This window comes from Aptenodytes forsteri, unplaced genomic scaffold, assembly GCF_000699145.1.
Source record: "Aptenodytes forsteri isolate BGI_AS27 unplaced genomic scaffold, ASM69914v1 Scaffold123, whole genome shotgun sequence".
In the NCBI taxonomy this organism is placed as follows: Eukaryota; Metazoa; Chordata; class Aves; order Sphenisciformes; family Spheniscidae; genus Aptenodytes; species Aptenodytes forsteri.
Window position 1 is genome coordinate 4,262,145 of NW_008794408.1, and position 21,974 is coordinate 4,284,118.

The 21,974-nt window shown below is 38.2% G+C and overlaps 1 protein-coding gene across 1 annotated transcript in view; it reads right to left on the reverse strand.

The window, feature by feature from the left end:
- Nucleotides 1–2,610: 2,610 nt before the first annotated feature.
- The window catches only part of JAG2 (jagged 2), a 72,824-nt gene continuing 53,460 nt past the window's right edge, over nucleotides 2,611–21,974 (reverse strand). The window contains exons 12-25 of the mRNA XM_019474393.1: nucleotides 20,692–20,842; nucleotides 20,223–20,387; nucleotides 19,501–19,614; nucleotides 18,039–18,152; nucleotides 17,541–17,654; nucleotides 16,473–16,589; nucleotides 15,415–15,442; nucleotides 14,276–14,361; nucleotides 11,924–12,037; nucleotides 11,627–11,742; nucleotides 9,689–9,934; nucleotides 9,107–9,238; nucleotides 7,943–8,099; nucleotides 2,611–4,978 (exon numbers count right to left, since the gene is read on the reverse strand). Of these exons, the coding sequence (XP_019329938.1) occupies nucleotides 4,506–4,978; nucleotides 7,943–8,099; nucleotides 9,107–9,238; nucleotides 9,689–9,934; nucleotides 11,627–11,742; nucleotides 11,924–12,037; nucleotides 14,276–14,361; nucleotides 15,415–15,442; nucleotides 16,473–16,589; nucleotides 17,541–17,654; nucleotides 18,039–18,152; nucleotides 19,501–19,614; nucleotides 20,223–20,387; nucleotides 20,692–20,842 (2,127 nt within the window). The 3' untranslated portion in view covers nucleotides 2,611–4,505. The remainder of the gene's footprint in view (nucleotides 4,979–7,942; nucleotides 8,100–9,106; nucleotides 9,239–9,688; nucleotides 9,935–11,626; nucleotides 11,743–11,923; nucleotides 12,038–14,275; nucleotides 14,362–15,414; nucleotides 15,443–16,472; nucleotides 16,590–17,540; nucleotides 17,655–18,038; nucleotides 18,153–19,500; nucleotides 19,615–20,222; nucleotides 20,388–20,691; nucleotides 20,843–21,974) is intronic.

Consider the following 21,974-nt stretch of genomic DNA (forward strand, 5'->3'; position numbering starts at 1 on the left):
GTAGAAACACTGTGTGCATGAGAATGGGTGCTGTAAAAGGGATGAACACGGGAAGGATTTAGTCGTATCTCACTCCCAAGGGGACCTTTCCTTCCTTTACTGTTTTATAAGTCCATTCTTTATTCTGCCATCTGTGATGAAATAAGCACAAGAGGTTAGCTAGGGACTGCTTTGCAGCACTGAACAGAGCAAGTCTGAGATTCACATAATTTTTCCTACTAGGAGTGACTCAAACACCTGCTTTACCATTGAGAAAGGAGAAAAAGCAAAGCCAACCTCTACCCTCCTTGCTCACAGTAAGGCCCCCAGAGGTCGCAGCCAGACTGCCTAAGAGAGGGGATGGTAACTGCCTAGGAAAGTTCACAAGCTACTTGAACTCTTCTTCAGGCTCATCCTTTCTCTGTTGCATCCAAAGGACTACATAGCCCATCAGCACTCAAGAACAGATACCACACCTGCGACTGAATTGAACCAACCCAAATTCCTGTGCAAGCTAACTCCATGCTACCCCAATCCCTCGTTGTTCAAGCTGCCTCACAACTAGCGTTGCAACTAGTGTCCTCTGCAGCTTTCAAGGCAGTGACTAAAATGCCTTTCAACTTTTAGGTTGTTCTTGAAGAAGCATGGGGCAGCAGTGAGTTATTTTGTTATATGAACTAACTTTTCATCCAAGTATAGTTTGACCTCAAGGGGACTAATTACATGGTCTGCTGGAGAACAAACCAGACAACAGCAAACAGCCAAAAGAATCGAGCTCACCAAGTGTTTCAGGTTAGCATCAGATCTCGAAAAGAGCATCAGAGAAGAAAAATTAACCTGGAACTACTCCTTGCTTAGAAAAATCTCAAGGAAGAGCCCATTTACTAATTTTCCTCATTACATAGTTCTTGTAACAGATACAATTCTGGAAGTAACATAATGCTGAGCACATGTGCACCAGCAAGAAGTTGAGATGTACAAGTTCAACATTTCATGTAAAAATAAGTCAAAAGGAAACAAAAAAGTGATGTGGAGCAAGTGGAGAAGACATGCGATTAATTTAAGAGCGGTATAGAAATAAAAATCTGTGTAAAACAGATCAAGGTTAAACCGTGCAAGTCAAAAAGTTTACTTTTTGTTCATCCTACTCTTTTATTCACCTTGCTTCACATATCTCAGTCTACATAACTCGCCCTTGGTAACCACATGAAGGTGGCATAATTCTTGTTTTTGGCAGGCAAACAGCACTACCAAGTTGAACGGTTGTCCGTGCTGGTTTCATGAATCCACAGGGGAACAAGTCCTGGACACAGTATCAGCCGTTGGGGAATGCTCTGACCCTTTGTTTAGAACAGCGGGTGGCGACCACTGTTGTGACCCCGTTACTTTATATGCTATTTCAGGAATATGAAGAAGCAGAACTAGCACCTTCAGGAGCAGTGAGCCAGCTCACTGCTGCACGATGGAACAGCGACAGCCTTATACTATATAAAAATCTGTTATTTCTCCTTTTGCCTACAGCAGCAACACCCACTACGTTTATTTGTATTCATGTAAAGCCTTCAACAAAGAGCATTCTCTCAGCTATTTTAAGTGCATCGCGAGTATCGGAAATTGCTCTCTGCAGCAGGTAGTCACAAATACTGCAGCCTCTGAGAACAGTGCATCTTACAAAAAGACATTTTTCTAACCTGGCACCGTCCTGAACGGTTAATCGCATTGCTCCCACTGTTTCTGAGGAGCTAATGGCAGCCACTAAACCTTCCCAAGGCACCACGGAGTTGATTTTAGAAAGTCATCACTGAAAAAGTGTTGGTTTCTTATCTCAGCTTTGGATTTCCCCTCCCCCGTCAGCCTTTCTTTGAGGGTGGGAGACAGATACTTGAAAAGTGGAAATCAAAGATCACAACAGAATTTGAGAACTGACTTTAGAAACAGCTCTCATTTATCAACATAAAGACAAGCCAATACTCCAAGGAAAACAACAACAAAGTAACTGTATGATGACTGGAATAAAAACTCCGCTAGGATCTAGAATTCTGCTTTGGAGGTCGACAGCTACTAGGAAAATTCAACTTTTATATTCCATATCATCTTATGTAAGAGTTCACCTTTCACTACAGAAAATATTCTATACAAAAGCCATTCGAGTCACTGTAAGAAACAGGCATAGACCTACTAAACTGAAATGGGAGCATGACAAGTCTGAATGGCCGCAGAACAGAGGAGGAAGGTATTACTTAAAAATCCAACTCAATTTGGCAAGAACACCCCAAGCCCCTGCATGCCCAACAGCCCTCTTATCACCTGAGGAAGCAAAACAATACTGCTTCGACAAGCCTCTGCTCAGCAACTGGGAGGCGAGCCATTTCAGAAAAGGCGCATGGTACGCACGGTCAGTAACCATCAGCCAGAAACAGCCTCGTACTTTGCAAAGAGGCAGCGCAGGGAGAGTCCCGCTTTGGGTACCGAAGGTGTCTGTCTCTAGAACACATGTGGGGTGCCCCCTCCCACGCAAACCGTTAGTGGTGCAGTAGTGGGCAGAGGACAACGCTGCCAAGTTGGCTCAGGAAGTATCGGCACTTGGATGCAGGCCGTAAGCTCAGGTTACGGGAAGTACCGTGTATTAAATCAGGACTTTCATTCCTCCTTTGTTTAGCCTCATCACATCAGAACTCCAAGCACTTAGAAAGCAAACACAATCTGAAGTATCTTACACACAATGAGGGAATCATTTTATTAGATTATGGAAGACAGCAGCATTACAGTACAAAAAGTTACAAGAGTAGCAGAAAAAAAGTGGTTTTGGTTTAAATACTCAGGATTATACTGGGGAACATGAGAAGGATAGTACCCTTTTCTAAACTAACTCCTAACCAGGTTATCAAAATAAGTTTTGAATATTTAGCGCAAGTAAAAAAGTTACAACAAACATCATTATAAAATGCTTTAATAAATAGTTTCTTTTCTGAAAGTTTTTTTTTTTTAATAACATGTCAAACAAAAATGTACTAAAACAGAAGATCCTGCAAAGCAAATCCTGTGTTCCTGTATAAAAGAACTGGTTTCAAAAAAACTCATGTTTACATTGTTCATGGGCCAGAGTTTATACTTTCAAACATCCACTCCTTTCACTGGTAGGGTAACTAGGTGTATGTAGTGTTATGCTTCTTCAGTAATTAAAATAAACTTACAGTTTGCCCAGTTAATAGCAATAATAAAGCCTTTAAAAAAAACGCCTAAGCCTTCCATTACAAATAACCATTTCTAATGAGGTACTCCCATCTTCTGAGCTCGCCACCCTTTTTTCTTTAGAGCAAAAGATGAATAAAGCACAACAGAAACAAGATTGAGGAAAATATTGTTCCCTTCATTAGGCCTGTATTTAAACGCAAAAAAGTAATACCACATGTAATTAACATTCACAAAAGAAAAAAAAAAAACAATGCCTCGCTATGTTGGTACTGTACAGTAGATGCACCCGTTAGTGTTCTTGAGATGGGCTGAACATGGGGATAAACAAACATTTCTGGATGTATTTACATGTAAGTGGTTATGTTCCTATGTAAATACAAATGACCAACAGATTCCTAACATTGATTGTATTAACATCATTTTCTAATCTGGACATAATACCATAGAAAGTCTTATAAACTGCCATAAAACCTCCTTTTCTGCAACATAAATTAAAAGGAATGACATGTAAAAAAAAAGACCAAAATATTTAAGTTATTAAATCAAATATACAGAGTGATTCATTTAATATGTACATATTTATATCAAAGCACTTTCACTATTAGAAAATAAACTGTGTCAGTTGGGGAACCTAGAGTTCTCACAATTTTACTATATTGATATGGCAGTCTTTGACAGTTGCTATAGAAAAAGTTTAATCTCAAGGCACTTGTCACATGCTTCAATACTGCAATTCTAAAGTAATTAAACAGAAATAAAAAGGCCACTTTTAAACCACAGTTGAAAGATCTCTATGATTTTTTTTTTTGTTCCTATTACAAAGCATGTAAGGCAAATTTGGAAAAAATCTTACAGAAGCTACTAACGTAACAAGTGCAGTGAGCTGCCATTAATAGAGATTCAAAGTCAAGAAAGCAGTTTAAAGTTCACACAATTTCCTCAACCAGGAGGTTTTAAAGCCACCATTAAATTAGAGCAAGTAGTAAAAAGAAATACATTCTGTAAACAGTGTACAGTCTTTTGTAATAAACTTTACACATATTGAAAATACAACCTCTCCTCTGCCACACGAGTGTATTATAAGTAAACTTTACAAAAATAGCAACTATCAAAGATTACTCATTTTTTTCATCTGACATTGAATAATTTATACAAGGCTAAAGAAACAAAATAAATTTTATTATTTTTATTTATTTATTTTTTTTACGCAAAATAAAGAAACTATGAACATTCGACTCCAGATATTTTTAGTCCTTGATGCAAAGTGGAGATGTCAATTTTTGCCCTCCTCAGTAAGCGTAGGCGCAGTCTGCCTACATTCCAAATACAGGTTAGTCTCTACTGCCTTCAAAGTTTGATGCATTCACATTTTTTACAGATCTGTTGTCCATTTTGCCTATTTGATGGGATTTCTTTACTGGACTGCTCTCTGATGTGTCAGATGCCTTTGTCGGCAAAGGCTTTGCGAGTTTGTGAGAGAGGAATTTGTCCATTTCCTCATCTCTTTCCTCCTCTTCATCCTCCTCTTCCTCATACTCTACATACTCCTCTACTGCATCACAAGTTCTTTTTTGAGGAGATATGAAGTTTTTGCATTCATAACGAATGTCTTTGTTACTGTAAGATCTGTCTATAGGATTTCTTATGGGATTTAAAGGCGCCCACTGGTTATTGGCACCCTCTTCTCTGGGAGGACGACTTCTCTCTCTCTCTTTTCTTCTCTTCCGAGTCCACCAGACGCAGATGATTATACAAGTCAGCCACACAATGCTAAATACCGCACAAAGAATTGGAACCAAATAATCTAGAGGGCAAATAAAAAAAAAATCTTGAGTTATCAGAACTAGATATATAGCACTGGACATCTGCAAGAGGAGTACCTGTACATAACTACAAGTTAGCCCTAGAAAGATTTCTAGGAGAAAAGGAAATAAGATGTCATTACAGCACAATGGTAACTGTCTGAATGCATGAGTCCATCTAGAAATGCTCTTTACTAGTTTAAACTAAGTTAGAGTTTTCCCTGCTTAATAACGAGGGGGGAAATGCTACATTTGAGATGTTTTTCCCCCTCCAACAGACAAACTGGTTATATAAGCAGCATCTCCTTCTCAAGCACCTAAACTAAGCTGGCCCAGAAAACCTCAGTAATGGCTCTTAAGAAAAAAAAAGTCTATCCTTGTAGGAGGCAGGCTATAAAGAGTACTATGCCTCTACGTTGCCCTAGAAGTACTGGCACTTGCATCAGAAATATGTCCTGCATTTACTATCAGAAAGAAGAGTTCTTTACCATCAAGTCCACAGACATTTATGTATCAACTATCTCAAAAACATTCAGGTTAGAGCTATGTAACCGAATCAATCATGCACTCTTCAGGACGTTCCAGTTTTACTTCAGAGTAAAACAACAGAATATTGTCACTAGAGATAAGAGTCTTCACTGCTCAATGAACAAACAAAAGGAGTTGAGGTAATTGCTTTTCTCCACATTCCCAATCACAAACCCCACTAGTGCTCTTCCAGCCACACAGACCCAGATTATTTCTCTAGGAAACCATTCCTGAAAATTTGTGTATGTTTGGACTTCCACCCACCTACGGGCTTTACTGCTAGGACAGAATAACAACATTTTTCTACTCTTCTTGATAAGCAAGAATTCACACATGGTAAGAGGTAATAAGACATGAGGTGCTTTGCTTTTTGTAGAGACAGCAGGATTGCTCAAAAGCTCTGCAGACAAATGCTGTCAACCTACCACTCTAACCTCTGATCCAAATGTAAATTCCCTCTGCAGTTTTAAGACAACTGCTTACAGAATAACCTGCAAATGGCTGTACAAAAACCAACCAACTGCTTCAACCCATGGTCATTCATTCTAGCGTTGAAGTGCCTTCTGAACATATTCTTATGTGAAATATGACACATTCTCAAACACTTCCTTCTGCTAAAGGGGGATGAATAAACTGCAAACATGGTTGGCCTCAAGGGATCTAAAAAATTGTATTTTAGCAGTTTGGGGAAGGATTGTACTCTTAGGAGTAACTGCTATTCTCTCCTTATTTTTCATAAGCAATTTAATACTAAACCATGAATGGGGGGGGAAATACTTCAAGGAGAAAGGAGCTCTTCATACCAGCTTCTCCAAGATTAGAATACAAAGCTTGCATTCTCTCACTGCTATCACATCTATTACTTCATCATATGACTGTGGATCCAAGTTCACTTAATAGAAGGTTCTTATACAGACAACTGTCTGTATATAGATTCCAAGTTAAGAACATTTTTTCTTAAAGCTAGAGGAAAATTAATGAATTGTCTAAATGATCATCTCCATCTAGACACTTGAGCATCCCACAGAAATGAGATTCTCAACACAGACATAGGGCTTTACACCACATTTTGAGATAGGTTTCCACCTACCTCACCCAATTAAGGGGTAACAATAAAACAAACCAAATCAAAGAACATGAGAGTCCAGGTTACAGTTCACATCAGTAACAACTCCACTTAAAGAACTAGGGGGCAGCGATCAATACTGAGCATCCGTATTAAAATGAGGAGTCTGGAAACCATTCTCTAGCACTAGCTGCAAGAGAAGTCAAAGTCTATCCACTTTCTTAGGAGAATCTTTGAATCTTATTGAGGTGGGAGGCAAAGTAATCCCCATCCCTTTTGCCCTAGCATTTAACACACAATCAGAAGAAAGACTGAGGTATGTCAGAATCTCACCTCGATTCTTTATCATCTACACAATTTCTGTTCAAGACAAGAACAAAAGCTAGTACACTCTTTCAGGGGTGCTGAGGAAATAGTACATTTGCCAAGGCTTTAACAGATGAAAGGCATTCCCTAGAAGGGAAATGCGAGGGAAGTGGAACCAGGCAATTTACTAATTGTTTGGACTATGGGTGAAGATCTTCTAGATTATGCTGGGGAGGTCTAGAAAGAAGTTGGGAGAGTCTCCCACCATTGTAATATTTCCAATCTGGGACTTAGTTGAACTGGAGGTTGAACTGAAGCCTACAAGGGGTCTTCCATAAGACCACCTCCTGCCTCCCCCAGGCAGGAATGCAGGCATGCAAAATCTTCAACCACTTATTTTGGCATAGCTCTTGGAGAGCCAATATTCAGAGATAAAGGTGTCTCCAATCACACCATATCCTCATTAGGAGGAATGAACATTACATTTTAAACCAGCTGTGCACTAGTGAGAAACACATGTTGAAAGAGAGAGCAAAGTTTTACATTGTCATCGCCAAGTATTGGAAGATACTAGACATCTTTAACTCTTGTTAAGCTAAATAATATATAGGCACTTCAGAAGAGACTTGGTATCACACTGTGTCTTCCCCCTCCCCATATTTTCGTTACCTCACAGCCTCAGTTTCTATAGTGCAGCAGCATCAAGGGCTAAGGTTGGGTTAAGGTTAATGTAGGAGAATTGGAAAAAGATTTGAACAGCACACGAGAACTCCTCCTGATCTTGTGAAAGGTAGGCTTAGACTGGAGAATGGGGTTGGAAGTCAGAGCCAAAACAGTGGCAAGAGTAGGTGGGGATATTATGCTAGGGATGAGATTAAGTTTAAACTAGCACACAAGCACAGAATCTTGATTTTAAAGCCACTTTCTCGTCAGTTAGTAATAGCAATTAAAGAAACAACCCGATCTATCATTTTCCCCAACATGTAAAGAAAGATAAGAAAAGACCGACAGTAGGGGAACAGAAAATGCTTACACACACACAGGATGTATGCATTGGGAACCTTACCTGATGATGAGTTCCCAACAACGATGGTCTCTACCTTGACTTCAGTTACTGCCAACATAACAGTGCTGTTTTGCCGCTTAGTGATTGCATTTACTATTGTATTAGCAGCATTCTGTATGAGACTATTATCTTGTTCATCTCGATGTGGGACAAAAGACTAAAGGGAGCAAAGGGGAATAACAGAAAGTTATTGCAATCACCTAACCATAGAAATCTACTTTCTAAATCCAGCTACATCTTAATTGAGTTCACTAGGTTGAATTTACCTGACAATAGTTACAAACAGTACCCTAAAAGTTTACAATAGCAATAGCATGGCTGGCTCTATCCAAACTGCAGATGCAGTGTCAGACTTGGTGGGTAACTGCCTTGTTGCTAATCTAGCATATCTCAAATAAAAGGCAGCTAACTTCCATGTTACTTACACTGCTGAGCTAAACTTAGTCATAGTTTGGAGCACTTCAAGATGTGGATTATCTAGATAGAAGCTTGGACTAGTAACAGTCTGCTCTATTTATACTATACACTTTGCTTCCTGCATCATGGCTCAGCATGTTCTCTACAGTACTGGTAGAGACAGCTTCTGCCTGGATAAACACTTCACTATGAAAATTAACTCTTTCTTGGAAACTAAGCAATACACAAGCATTGAGTGATTGGGCTGTAAATGCTCCTAAAGCAAGCCTTTAGCTCAGTAGGGCAACAGTTACTTTCATCTACTCAACTTGCACCTTCTTCCACTTCCCACTGAGCACTTATGTATTCAATGAACACCCTGAAGCAGCCATACTCTAAATGCACAGCAGAAACTTCTTCACAAGATCCAAGTCCAGTAACCTGCAACCTTATCTCCTTACCGAGAAGGTCAATAGCCCAAGATTTCTAACAGAACAGGTAGACACTTGTTCACTAATTTCGGCTGAATTAGTCTTTAGAGTAATTTATCAGGAGGTTGTGGTAGCCTTCTGTCATTAATAAAACCTGCAGTTTCAGCTATCCAGCATTATAGGAAATTGCGAGATCACAAAAATTGCTTTGCAGTCAGATTAAGCCACAGATTGCAGTACCTGCATTGAAGTGAAACAAGCTTGAACAACCTCTTCCCCAGCTCAATCTAATAATAAAACATTTTTCTATATATATTAATACGAGTCTTATACTTACAATAGCAACTTCCACTGCATTCTCTGTGGAGTAAGACAGATCACACAATATTATCAGAGTTCTGTCCCTAGAAACAGTCCTAGTAGCTGGTAAATACCGGATTTCAGAACAGATATTTTCAGTTGTAGTGCCCTGTTAGAAGCAAGGGAGATTGTATGACTTTAGTTCAAGTAAAAAAATAGTACATAAAAATAAACATCTTCAGAGTTTTGCAATTACTGAGACCTGATGAAGGCAGCAAAGAGGGCAGCAAGAAAGGGCAGAAAAATGAAGAACAGGGTTTTGGAATGAAGGGTGAGAAACTGAGCTTGCATGACTATCCTAGTACAGTCTGAGCCAATCTTGAGATGTAAGAAAGTAGTTCTTTGAGATTTAAAAAAGAAAATAAAACATTCAGTACAAGCCCTAATTTCTCCTTGCCCTTTAGACAAAGCACAATTAATAGCAACAGAGGAGTCTAGTAATAAATTTTGCAAGTTTATGACAGCAAGGAGTCATATTAGAAACATTAATCTTCCATGCTTTGACATGGAATATATTCCTACACATATTGCCATCCTTCATTAATAAATCTGTTCTCACCTGGGGGACTTTGTCTCCATTAAAAATTAAAGTAATTCTAGCACAGTCATTGTCCAAGTATCCAGAATTAGGCAGACACTTGATATTGGCAGGCAGAGGTTCAGAGGCACTGCATTCTCCCCAGTCCGTGCATGGTGGCTGAAAACATTTCATATACTTCTCCTGGCATTCTTGACCCATGGGACACTGGTTATTTGAATTATCCCAGTGTTTATGTAACAGACAAGGTTTTTTCCCACACCACACCTAGAAATTAAAAAGAACAAAGTACTGTTACAGTTAATTGCTCTTATGCATCAAATCAAAATAAGCAATTCACATAAGATGGTCATGATCTACTACTGACCGCAAAAAAAAAAATCCCTATTTCGATACTGCTGTAGTCCTAGTCACAGATGGAGTTGCTCTTCCACAAAACAAGTACATTTTGTACAGACAAAAGAGTAAAAACTGTGCAAAGATTACTCAAGACACCAGTGACTGGGCATATCTCCTTAAAGGCTTACGGATTTGTCCCACATAACTGAGCTACACAGAAGTCAAGCATTTATTTTAAATTAGTCATCTAGGCTTCTATAAAAGAGAAACACCTCCACAAGGATTAGCTTCTCTTCAATAATTATACCGAGATCCTTGCCACAGAATGCTGAAGATGTTAAGAGCTGATGCACATTGGTGATAAGCACTGTCACTTCAACCACTCTCCCAGAAGAAAACAGTATGCTGGTGCCCCTAAATTACTGAGGTGCAGCAAGCTTCCAAACACAGCTCCATTTCATGATGTAACCTTTAAGATTCTATATAATACTATACAGCTATTAGCTTAGGAACTTATGGATTTCTTAAAGTACAGTTGTCAGCAAGAAAGCATATTTGTTCCATTATGCATGAAAAGAACCAAACACCATACATGGCTAAGTTGCATTTACCGCACCACCGTTTCCGAGATTCTAGTTACCCTTCATGTACTGTTATCTTCTGAAGACATCTCAAACTTGAAATCACACCACCGTAAAGGGTCTAAAATAGCATTTCTAAATGACTAAGTGCAAGATTTAGTTATTTCTTTGCCTACAGTGCATACCTAGCTAAACAAAGTAAGATTAAGGCTAGATAGATTAATGAGACCCAGAGGTTTTTAAAATTGGTGCTTCCAGTGAAGTGTGGGAGACTGCTGTGTGAGGCAATGTTCTAAGTGCTATTAGTGCTCATCTGGAGCCACCCACCTAGCCCTACAACTTCTAAGCAGCACTGATCTTGTCTCTCTCCAGCTGTGATAGAAAGCTGCACAGGTACCACAAATCCACTGAGAAATGCTATCTCAGGAGGGCTGAAAGGCTTGGAGCACATACACTAACATGTTCAATCTGCATTTAGGCTTGTCTTATTTTTCCTAAGTCACAACCACCAGTATATAGTCCATAACAAATATACAAAGGTTGCAATTTGTCAATTCATAAACCTACTGAAGAACAATACTAAAAGGCGGTTATTATCCACTGAAGAAACTTTTCTTCCTACATGTCCTTTACCTTGGAACTAATGTTTCACAAAATTAGGAGCTCTAAAACTGTGTTTGCAAAGCTTTGGCAGAGTGATTTATTTATCCTTTCAAGGATCATTATTCCATTCCAGTTCACATCTCCTTTTCTGCAAAAAGTGCCTGTCTGCTTCTAGAGAGCTTGTTCTAGCAGGTAGAGAGCAGGACAGTAGCTTATGATTATAAAGACAATCCTGTAAGTATTTTTACAAGAAGTTATTAGACACTTTTTTTTTCCCCTCCCCCCCCCCCCCCCTTTTTTTTTTTTTAAACAAAGGCAGTTTGGGGGAGACCTATGCTATCATCTAGATGGAAAAAAACAAAGATTAACTTGTGTATGAAGAACAACAAGTTTGTTTCAGCCAGAAGGATTTAAGAAAATAAGTCAAAATGCCTACCTTGGTGCAGTCAATACGGCCATCCAAACAGTGGCAGTTGTTGCATTCTTGATCCCACCTGCTGCCATGGGGAAAGGTCATTCCTTTAAGCCAGCAAGGCTTTCCAATTCCAATCACTAAGAAAAAAGGTACACTCAGACACTTCACCTCTTCGAGTTACTGAAGCTATACAAATTTAAATAAAAAAAATACTAGCTACTGTTCCTTACACATCAGACTACTGTATATGAACTCTATACTGGCTACAGTGTACCCTACTGTTTTTTGGGTAAAGGTTGATAGGAGATATAGGAATACCTTCTTGACACCTAGGACCAATTCTTCCAGGGGGACAAGTGCATCGGTATCCATTTATTTCATCTATACAAGTGGCACCATATCCACAAGGGGAAGACTGGCATTCATCAATATCTAGATAGAAAATAGGTAAAACTCAATGGCAAAGACATAGAACATTGTAATTAAACATTTACTGAGATGTAATCTGACAATACCTGCTTTCTTAACAAGCAAAGGACAGCGTGGCTTCAGAACCAATCTCCTAATTAGATAGTTCTACCATTTCAGCAGTACCCTCTAACAGATTTCTCATAATTGCTCCCTCATTGAAGTTCTGGTGATCAAAGCAGCAGTCATATGCTGACTCATCTCACAGAGCAGAGGTGTTGGACAGCTGAAGGTGCTAATGTCTTCTCCACATTCAGCTACAGAACTGAAGTCCCACATCCTGTTCTGCCACTAATCTCAGACATTTAGGATTCCTAGAAAAGCACATGCTTTCAGGAAGTTATCACAGTGCAAGAGCTGAGCAATGAATTGGCTCAACAGTGCTTGAAAAAAGTGACTTACTGCCAATGCAATTCACCATAAGGAAGAAGAGTAATAGTTTAGTTTGTAACAGACATTTGATGCTACTTTTCTCAATAACCTTGAAATAGTGAGTAGATTAATTTAGTACATACACACTTAGCACAAAAGCCTCTTAAAAAAACAACCTTCAAAGATTCAGAGGCTTAGCCATGGAAATCTATTGAAAAAGGCAGGGAAGCATAGTCCATTCAGACGCACAGCAATGTGTTATTTGTTATGCTGGGGAAGTGGCCAATACTAATTTATGCAACAGTCTACCAAAGGCAACAGAAACCAACCTGTCAAGTTGTGAGCCACAGGCACCAACTGCTTCATTTTCAACCATAACCATTCTCTTCCAAAACATCTTTTGAAAGGTTTCCTTCCATTGAAAATTAATGCCCACTCCAACCCCTCAGAAAAACTGTTCAACCACCAATTCTTGACTGATGCACAGTATCGGCTCATCTTCTGTGTTTAAAGGGCTGGACTTAGAAAGTGAATGTGGTAAATGGTAGTAGTGAGACTGTTACCCATGTAGGCAATGGAAAATACCAAATGGATGTGGAAGGGCTTTTAGTTCTATTCTAGCTTCCTTCAGAAGTGCTCTAAATTTTATGCATATACAGAAGCATCTAAACTACTACAGGGTTTCACTACTCTTTCCTCCTCTGTTCAAGTTATGTTTGTTTAAGATTCTCCAGCCTCTGTACGCTGAAAAAAAGTGACTGTTAACTCTGTTATCAGCCATAAAAGGCATTTTTGTCAGAGCTACTCCTTTTGTCTATACCAGTCTAAAAGAAAAAAGTCTGCAGCCCCATTACAAATGCACAATATTTGCCTTTGACTACAAGTAGTCCTCTCTGCGTTTGTTGTCTGGAAAAGGAGAATTCAATATCCCTCACTGCATGTCCAGATCTAGATTACCTGTCATCCCTGGTTCTATATCCAGAGATCACTAAGCTGATGCTACCACAAGTGCTACAGTCACCCTCTGACTAGAGGCGTTGGCTCATTTACTATCTGCCAGAATGAGGATGAAATCCCAACTTGAAAGCACACCACCATACTGATGGAGTGGAAGGACTAAGCCCAACAGTGTTGAGGCTACAGAAGACTCAAAGTCTGATCTTCCGAAGAGACAGAAATAAAATAAAGTAGAAATAAGGTATCTATCACATGCAAGTCAAAATGGTAATATTCCATTTTAAAAAAAAAAAAAAAAAAAAAAAGACTCGTCCACAACACTTCAATACAGTTTTAGGGTCTTTTGTTCCCCCTTCTTTTCAGTTTCTATCCTTGCCATGTAACAGGTTTGGTTTATAGCTTTGAAAGACCTTTATCATACTTCTCCGTTATTCACATGCCAGCACTACACTCCTGATGTTTTTGTTTTCATTTGCAATGTCTCAGTGGATTTCAGTTTCTAATGTTAAATGGAACACCTACTGATATATGTCATCTTTAACAACAAGTTGCTTATCAAGAAAAATACTTAAAACTTAATAAGCTTCTATGAAGCCAGCACCCCAGAACCTTCAGAAATGTCTGACAAAATCCAGCAACCAAGTCTCTGAGTATAATTTAAGCCAACTCATTTCAGTTCCATTTAATGAAAAGAAAGGAACGTAAGTTGCCATTATTTACAGGGTATCAGTACCTGGCTGACTTGACAGGTGGCTTCTGCTTCATTATTTGGAATTCAGCTAACCTATTGCAAAAAGGGTCACAGGGTGTTCTTTCCGATTTGTGCATCACAATGGTGCAACCTTTCAGGTCTTTACCCATACAGGTACTTACTAATTCTGCAGTCAGGACCAGCAAACCCAGGCGCACATTCACATCGAAACCAATTCACACCATCAACACAGATGCCTCCATTGTAACTGTAAAAATAATAAACCAATCATTACACCAAGCATTCACAGGGTAGATTCACCAGTCTAAAGATGAGCAAAAACAACAGGTCTCATGCGGCGTGTTCAAATGCAAATTTCTATTGTCCTTATTCATAGTACTTTCTCACTATTCAACAATGCAGAATTAAAAAGTCCCTGCTAATTCATATTATTAGTCTACTTAATAAGCCATCTACATTGTTTCATTGGTCTCTAATTAAAGCTTTGTTAATTAAACCTTCTGCTGCTGTTTAGGGCGACGATCTATTCCCATCAACAGAGAAAGCAGTGTTAGATAAACAATATTGCTTAGTAAGTCACCTGTTAAAACAGCAACATCTACAAAAGTGCGTGCACACATGGGTAAGTATATCAACAGAACTCAAGGAGATACAACAGCATTGTAAAATGAGTATGGAGAAAGCCCAAACTTTTGCAAGTTGTTTTTTTTTTTTAATACAAGAAGTACAGGTTATTGCATCAGAATGGACAGCAGAGAAAGATAAGGTAGACGGTTTGCTTCATCCACATATCAGTATTTTTCCCCTTCAACCATAAATATCAACCTTTATATTTAAAATACTCTCATTGTATCTTCAAAAAAATTAGTTTAGTTTTTAAAACACATTTATACATAGTATTTGATCTAACAGGACATTCTTATATTACCTAAAATTATTTATTGTAAACTAACAGGTTTTGGTTTCTCTTTTTTTATTCTAAAACTCAATTGTAGATGCTTGAAACATATATAAAGTCCGATTCATTTCATATCAGAGTAACTTACTAGTCAGTTCTGGCATGAAGACTACACTAAAATACTTTTATCTGTTCATATATGAATCAAATCAGGATTGTTTTCTGGTCTTTGTTGCTGTCAAGAAATAGATAACGCATGGCAAAAAATTGTTTTAAGATTTTTACAGAGGCTGGCTTCAATTATTTTAGGGTTGAATTAGTTCTAATCTGGAATAGAAATCCGTATTACTGTGCTCACTGTTATTTTCACAATAGGTACAGAACTGGTGTTCGCATACTTACCATGGATGAGGGTTGCAGTCATTGGTATCTATAAAAAAGAAGAATACAGACTAGTGTAACTAGTGGCATATTTATTTTCTAATGTATAATAGTATAGTTCAAGAGACTATATTTGATAAGGAAAGCAAAGAACAATAATACAGAATTGAACGTTTTCTTCCACACTTGTAAAGAAAGTACATCAATTAGACCTAACAGACCAATGAAATACCTTAAATTCTATGAATAGACTGACAAATGCAAGATTTTACAACTTCAGTGTATTTTGATACATCAACAGCACAGACTGATATGCAGCATGATGGCAACATACCCTATTTTATTTCTGTTATCAGTTGCATTGGTAGTGGATAATTCTACCTGGCTCTAAAAGCTTTCTAAAGGATTACTACTACTTTGGCACTTCATATGTATACGTGCAACTAGCCAGATTTCTTAAAGAGATCTTTCCCATTATAAACAGCTCTGAATTATTTGTTTGCATTTACACTAGCACTGTCAGCTTTAAAACAGCTAATTAGGGCATACATCAATACAACAGTAAGTTCACAGTAGATTTGGAGTAAAAGCAGAGCTCAAGTTTAGATCCCCTCCCCCCCCTTGTTACAGCTTGGGGGCCAGGGGGGGAAAATCAAACTTGCAAGCTTTACTCCACCTAACCAATTCATTGTATTGGTATGTCAAAGTAGTTAACTGCTATCCTCAGAGGAAAATGATGGAATATACACTACTGCCTGCCTTTCCACATACTTTTCTTTATTAAAATTAGTATTTCTGCAAGGATTTTGGTTTTTTTTGCTCTGCACGTGTTCCCAAAAATTTTATTTCTATAAGAGGCTGAAAGTCTTATTTTGGCAGAGACTAGATGCAAAAAGAAGCATGACAAGCTCTTCATTCATTACTCGAGCATCATCATCTTTACCTACCTCCCACCCTGAATGATTCAGATATTTTGGCACATGAACTCTATAAACTTGCTTTGTTTCATTTAACAGCTCTGTGCCAGACACTCCTAATATCCCAGGGGAATGCAGGGGAAGAAAGGAGAAAAGCCTTACTCTGTGTGCATGTCCGTCCTTCCCATCCTTCTTTGCAGATGCAAGAAAAGGAATCTCCACTGCCAACGCATGTTCCACCATTCATGCAAGGGTTTGGAATACAGCTGCTGTTTTTAGCTTTGAAAACAGAAAAGGTCTCTGTTTAGCACAGAAAACAAAAAGTATCTACCATCTGGATATGTCAATATCACAATCCTGAATAGCATTTAAGTCAACAGTGCAAGACTTAACAAGAGGGTCAAAAGACTCCAAAAACAGTCACATCGCATGATAATCTCTCACCTATCTTCACTGTCATCCCAATTCAATTGTTTGATTAACCATGAAGTTTTATAAGAAAAGATTATCTATTTTTTCCCCCCATCTGTGTAAGCATCCTTCAAATACTGCTAAATTCCTACTCTGACAGTGAGTTACCCAGGTCATGAAGTGTACTTCATAATAAAATACTAGTATTCAAAATTCAGATTTTGATTAAATGCCACAATTGTATCTAAAAAGTAGAAAAACTATACTAAGTTACCTTCATCCAACTTCTTGGTCCTAATGGAAGTTTTATATTCAGAAAAATGTGCCATGGAGATTACGTTCAATCCCCTAAAAGATCAAGTGTTGCTCCCTACAAAGCAGGCAGTAACCCTGCAAATTCCCTAGGAAGAACCACTTAATTTCATTTTTCCTGAATACGTCTGCTCATACACCTCTTCAACACAAACTTATTCACATTATGAACCTCCAGGCAAAGTGGGGGACTAAGTTCCTAAGAAAACCTTTATACAGGGTCTCTAAGGACTAATAGACAACTCAAGACACAAGTCCAACTGTTTCAAATCTGCTCAGGAGAAGCTATGTAAAAGACTATGTAAGCAGCCTGCGGAGAACAGCTTCCTAAATATCAGTATCATGTCAGGTGAGCGGAAGAAGTTACTCGAAACTTCAGTCACCAGCCAACTGCAACAGCTTTGAACTAGCCAGCTAGAAGAACAGTGTGCCTATTTACTAAACAGTTAAGTATTATTTAAACACTTGTACTTCTGTCTTTACCTGCAGACAATTTAAAAAGCTTACCAGTGTTGCAAGTACTTCCTATCCATTCTGGAGGACATGAACAGCGGAATGTATCTCCATCATCATAGCATGTTCCACCATTGCTACAAGTATTCGCATCACATTGGTATTCACCTATACATCACAATTAAACAGTTTTGATTTCCATTGGTCTTGCTGAATTTTAAGACCAGGTACTTTTTAATCACAAAATTACTTTTAAAGAGACTTCATATTTAAATGCAACAGTACTAGAAACGCATAGTTCCACTTGCTGTGTTACAGTAAACAACCAAAAGAGAGGAATCTAAGGGCATCTCTTACAACACTATTTCACTACATGAAGGAATACATTTTTTAAATGTTCCATTTTGTTGCTGGGAAACTGGAAGAGGTAATGAAAATACGCCTATTATTTCACTGTAATTGTTTTATTGTAAATTTCAGGAACTCTAGTCTCATGAGAAGAAAGAAAACAAATCTTTGGGTAAACTAAAGATCAAAGTAAAGAACACTTACGTGAATGGCAAGTTTTGCCTTTCCAGTCATTCTTACACTCACAATAGAAGTCATTTACCAAATCAATGCATCGGCCACCGTTGTGACATGGGTTAGGAGAACAGTCATTGAAATCTAGAAAAAGAGTTACTCAAATTAGATGATCTAGCCTAGCCATGGCCATGAGAAAGTATAAAATACGTCTTTATAACGGAAATAAATTGTGTACTATTTAGGAAGACAGCATTCCTAGTTATTATGGGATTATCTTTATACAAGCAAGGAGAACACTGATTTAATACAGAACAACATGAATTACGAAATATTTTCTGACAGCTTAAGAGAAAAAGTATTATTCAGTATGGCTTCTAAGCAGAGCACCAAAGTAATTTCATTTTTCCAGCAAACAGCTGTATTCTGAACTTCAGAGAAAACTTTTTAGTAGGGACCACAATGTCCTGAAAAGGAGCCCTAACCCAGGACATCCACATGAGACAGTTAAGGCTCCCTCTCCTGCTTTATGTCTCAAAATAGAGAATTAAAGCCATTAGATGGCTTAACCATATATACACATACATATATGTGTGTGTGTATACACACATTAAACATATACATACATATACATGAATTTTATAGAAAATTCTTCTCACTCGAGACAAACGTTTTAATAGGTAGAACATAATTATTCCAGACCTAACTTTATCTAGACCACACAAAAAGCTCTTTTGACAGTGATAGCTGCCAAAAGCTTCTGTCTTTATTCCACATCTCAATTGGTGCACGTCCTGTAGTAAGTCTCAGCAAGTCGTTGTCCTCATGTTTTAGAAGGGGCTTCATTCAGAGTAGAAAAAGAACCAACTGCAGTTTCCTCTGAGGTAACTTAGCCATGAACTGGCCTAGTACACTTTGTCAACTAAGGCCCAACACGTCTCAAGACGTACTCATGATATTCACTAAGTAAAAATTCAGGCTTCAGCAGTTCTTTTCTTACTAAAGGAATAGATATTAAATTCATAAATTCCTTCAGTAAGGTGGAAGCACATTATAGCTTGCACTGGCTTAAAGCTAAAAGGCTTTTCAAGTTTGGAAGCTACTGCACATGAGTAGATTGGGAAAGGGACAAACTTTTATGTACAGTAAGTACTAAGAAGTACATATGCCAATAGCAATAAAAGCAATATAATGAGTAGACCCCTAACAGGGTATATTCACTTTTGCCTCTCCTCAGGAGAAAAAAGTTCTCTCCTCCTGAGATATATCCTGTACTATACCAAAGAATCAGATTACGGTCCTATTAAAGGAACTGAGCCTTTTAGAGCTGCTACCCAAAAACCTTCTTGAAAATACTTTTGCAAACAACACTGGGTAGACTATAATTACAGAACAGAGAAACTACCCCATTATTATTAACCACATACCAACCATCGCTAACTGTTACAGCAAAGCTGTAGTATTTGACCCTGCAACGCTTGGCAGTACTCACTTGTGTCACACAATTCTCCTTCCCAGCCACTTGAGCAGAAACATCTAAATGAATCAACTTCATCGATGCATGTCCCACCATTCTTGCAAGGTTTCCCAAGACAATCATTGATATCTATGACAAAAAGTCAACAATTATTGCTCAAGGCTGTCTTCGCCTACCTAGAAGACTGATCTACACTTGTGTCTCTAGGAAAAGCAGCACTAAGTTATACTCCATTTGTACATACATAATAACAGCTCAAACATCTGTTTTCAAGCCTGGTAAGGTTTCTAGATGTATTCTCTCTCATGTAGCAAGTCAAATCAGAGCATTAAGTTTACCTGACAAAAATATCCAGGTGTTCAAAAAAAATACCGGGAACAGCAATACACATGCTCCTAAGCTGTGCTGTCAACGTGTCTGTCCCTTCTTTATCATCCCCATGTTGCAGAAATCCATGGCTTCTTGTAAGACTGTACACAAAGTTAGTGGGTACAGACACATTCACATTGAAGTTGGACTAAAACCAGTTTTCTTTCAAAGAGGAAGTGTGAACCACTACAAAGACAACTGTTCCCAGAAGAAACTGGATTTCAAGCAGTACACCTGAAACAATGCTCTACGCAACTTTATTAAAATCTTAATGTTTTAATGTTTTATTTTATGTTGTAAATCTTCATAACAAAAATTTTAAGAAAGTTTTAGAGCAGCAAAATAATTTAGAAGAAACTCCTACTTACTTTCATGACAGTATATTCCAGTAAAGCCTCTTTCGCAGGCACAAGTAAAATTCCCTCCTGGCTGACTAATACACCGTCCATGAGGCCCACAAACATTAGATGAAATGAAACGGATTCCTTCTTGGGTAGCATTAGTGAAGACTTCTATTGTACAGCTGTCTATTACTAAGAATGAGAAGTATATCATCAGGCTAATAATCTGCATCACCAATCAGTTTTTAGTTTTAAAAAAAGGTATCAAAAAATTAAGACAATCACAATTTAAAAGCTATGTTAACTATGTGTTACCCTCTAGCTCTTTATAAGTAACGACTGTTACAAGCATTTCTTCTCACTGCCTCACTATTTCACAAAGTCCAAGCGAGTACTATAAAAATATTTCTGCATTATGCTATTTCCAGAAATACTACTTTTCTTTTTTAATGCACCACCGATACATTAAGACAAGTTTCTGGACAACAGCAGGTACCTTTACAGGAATTATTCTTGCAGTGGTCCTTGAGATGAGAACAATTCTTTCCATCATAGTCATCAGGGCAGGCACAGTAGTAATCTCCTCCCAGATCATAGCATTTAGCCCCATTCTGGCAAGGGTTAGGTTCACAGAAATCAATATCCATCTGTAAGAGAGACCATAGTTAGCAGCAGCTGCTTCATTTCCCAGGAGCAAGCAGCATTATCTCTATTGCTAAAGACACAGATGAAGCTAATTTACAAGGAACCTCAAGTTTTAGGAAGGTTTATGAATCATATATATATTGCATTCCGTCCTGCAACAGAGAGAGAAACTTCAGGTTACTTTAGTCAATCCTAACACAAAGCATTTCTGATACTGCTAAAAAGATATTCCTTTGCAGGAGGTTGAATAAGCACATTTGCAATAACTTAGTTAGCCAAGAACAAGCCATTAAGAGACATCTTACTGTGGCTATTCTGGATCATAAGAAGTCACTTCTCTGTCCTTCACACCCACATACTAAGTGCTATAATGCAAGTTAAATACCAGTGCACTTGTCAACTTTGTGTCTGCAAGACACTTAAAATACACAGAACCTTAAAAAAAAAATCCTGTTTTCTAGAGCAACTTCTCTTCCCATCTCAATTAACACATAGAATTTATTATAGAACCACATAGCTTGCAAGGGACCTCTAGAGGTCAGCTACTCCTACCTCCTGCTCAAAGTAGGTCTAGTTAGACCAAGCTGCTCAGGGCCTTATTCTTACAAAAACTATCACCATGCCAATTATACACACAGAAATACTAGGTACATTTTGAACACTTCTTACCATCTGATTAAAAAAAGCAAAATTTAAACCTAGCTTTCATAGTATAACACAGACAAATTGCTGTAGCAAAGCAGTTCTGCTTCTTCTGCATCTTAAGATTGACACACAAGATCACTGATTGGTGATACCCTACATTGGCCTCAAGATCCACAAGCAGCCTGAAAAGGGATATCGTTACATCACAGTATCTTTCCTCCAAATTGTTATTCTTAAGGATTGCTTTCCTCCCCTCAAGCAAATTTTTCCCTTTTCACATCTCTCTTGTGAGATAGCTTTCTCAACCTTACAGACTTAATTTTAAGTCCGATAGTGGATTTGGTCACTATTTTTAGTAGTTCTGTAGCTAAATAGGAGAAAAATTCAAAGCTAACCAAAACAGAACGAACACAAATGGTGTTAAGTATTTAATTCAGAGGAGCACGTACAATTCCAGCTGTAATAGAGAGATCTTCAGCAAGCTATTTC